We start from the raw sequence: 2,358 nt of genomic DNA on the forward strand, positions 1-2,358 counted from the left end.
CAGCCAGCCGGGAGCCAGCCGCGCGCACAGCTCTGCCCGCAGCCCCCTGAGCGGATCCCGGCCGCCCCTCGGCTCTCCCTGAGTCTATCCAAGACTGCCCCCCCGCCCGAAGTGCCCATCAATTTCCTTGAGTGACTACAGCGTGTGTTTTTTCTCTCTCTCCTTTCCCCTCCCTGTGTGCCCTTCTCCAGGATGGCAGAGGCAGAATTGCACAAGGAAAGGCTGCAAGCCATAGCCGTAAGTCCACTTTCATTTTATTTTCTTGCTCTATTGTCTGGGATGCAAAGGGACCTGGAGTGTTTGGGCCATCGACATTCCAGCACAGTAGCCGCGGGGCATGTGTTGGGGGGGATAAAAGTCTGTCAGGGCTCAGCTATGCAGCTTTTTCTTTTACAAGATTGAAACCCCCAGGCGCGCGCGTTGGGCTGGGGATTTGAATGTGGAAAATTGGCTTGGAAATAAGATGCTACTGGGCTTTGGGGAAAGACTAAACAGACACTTGGTTGGAGGGAGATGCTGGGAGGGGGGGCCCCGGGTGGGGGGCGGTGGTGATTCCTGGAATATTATCACCCAGTGCTCAGGGTTACCTCTGACTTCATACCCTGGAGAGCGAGAGCTCAGTGACCAGAACGGCACGGCCATCCCCTCTGCGGAAACGGTTCTCTGCTAAGTGGAAAACCAGCAGCCGGCCCCGCTGCCAGCCACGCGGTAGAACCTCCTCCCTGAAACCAGGCAGAAGCGTTAATTTTCCCTGTTCTACTTGATATTGACAAGGGCACTGGCCCAAGCCACCACTCTGGGAGGGTCTGGGGATTTCTCATAGCTTATGTGGGTCCTGGGAGTAATATTCCAACAGAACCTCTCTCTTAGGGGTATGGATAATGTAAAAACCTACTTTTAGCATACAAAGGAGCAACCAGTTTTGGCTAATTGTATATGCACTTTCAGAAAAGTGTACCCATATGTATTTTAAGAGAGAGAGAGAGAGAGAGAGAGAGAGAACTCTCGGAGACTGCCTAGATTTGAGCAAGCTTCCACAGTGTTGCCAATGATCTACAGATGTGGTATTTTTACTGGAGCCACCACAGCTGGATTATATATTTCCTTTGCAGATGAGGGAATGATTACTGCTGCTATATGAAATAATAACAATTAAAAGAGAAGGTCTGTTAACATATTGGCATACAGGAATCTCCAGACATTTTTCTACTTAAGTACTTTTCTTTCCCCCCTTTTGGTCCAGGAGTTCCCTGGAAACACATAAATTTATTGGAGAAATAGTGTGTAATGTTTTGGAAGCAACGCGTATTAAAGTGTTTTTAAAATCCTTTGGACGGCCTCTTCATTGGGAAAAGGGCATGCAGGCCCTTCTTTTTTTAAAGAAGCATTTGATGTGGTGTCCGTGGCTCTGAGACCCTCGTTATCAAACTCTTCAAGTCGTAAATGTCTTAGAGAGTTCACCACTGAAGTGAGGGAGTTGGCTGGCAATGTTGAAATGCTGTGGTTTGCCCATCGAGCAATCTTAGAGTCCTGGTCCTCAGAGCTCAGGAGGGCTGCTCTTTCTTTTCTGTCCCTTCCCCTTTTGTGCACGTGGATCTTGATGGTTAACGAAGTTGTTTCTGGTTTCTGAAGTGAGCGGCCAGGCAGTGTGGCCCGTGTGGCGTGCGCTCGATAAGAATGGAGACATTCAGTTATTGGTGCCATGTAGCTGGTGGGTGTTTTTATATCAACTGAATAATAGGCTGCTTGAACCGTCCCTGAAGTGGCTGCTCCAGAGGACAGTCGGTTGCCCCCACAGGCTGCTGCTGAAAGTGCCCAACAGTTGGCACAGTTTCTGCCTTTGCACGACCAGCTTTGCTGGATGCCCGAGGAACAGCTGAGCTTCATGCAAGGACTTGCTTTCTGAACGGGGAGCCAGGAGCAGCCAACACCGGGGCCACCCCTTTCCAAGCGGGGTTGAGTAATCCCAGCAGGGCCCAGTGGAGTTTCGAGAAAGATCTAGACAGTCTTTTAGAATTCTCCTGAGTGTGTGCGAAGAATAAGCACAAATACTCGTGCTTGTTTAGTTATGGACTCGAGTTTCCCTAGGTACTGGGAAGCTATTGATGATTCTCTTGAATGTATCAGCCTCAATGAATTACATAGGGTCCCCCCAAAATGTATCGACAGTGTTGATTAAAATACAGTTCACTTAACAGCGATCAGTTGTTAAAGTGTGTATACATTTTTGCGGGGGACACCCTGTATATGTTATTGTCAGTGCAGGTTTTCTAACAGTGAAATCACTCTGTAAGTGTGTGTGTGATTGTGTGTGTGTGTGTGTGTGAGAGAGAGAGAGAGAGAGAGAGAGAGAGAGAG

The 2,358-nt window shown here is 49.0% G+C and overlaps 1 protein-coding gene across 1 annotated transcript in view; it reads left to right on the forward strand.

The window, feature by feature from the left end:
• The first annotated feature begins 6 nt into the window (after positions 1 to 6).
• The window catches only part of AKAP2 (A-kinase anchoring protein 2), a 317,252-nt gene continuing 314,900 nt past the window's right edge, over positions 7 to 2,358 (forward strand). Inside the window, exon 1 of the mRNA XM_006771163.2 lies at positions 7 to 237. Coding sequence (XP_006771226.1) covers positions 193 to 237 — 45 coding nt within the window. The 5' untranslated portion in view covers positions 7 to 192. The remainder of the gene's footprint in view (positions 238 to 2,358) is intronic.

This window comes from Myotis davidii, unplaced genomic scaffold (assembly GCF_000327345.1).
Source record: "Myotis davidii unplaced genomic scaffold, ASM32734v1 scaffold64, whole genome shotgun sequence".
In the NCBI taxonomy this organism is placed as follows: domain Eukaryota; kingdom Metazoa; phylum Chordata; class Mammalia; order Chiroptera; family Vespertilionidae; genus Myotis; species Myotis davidii.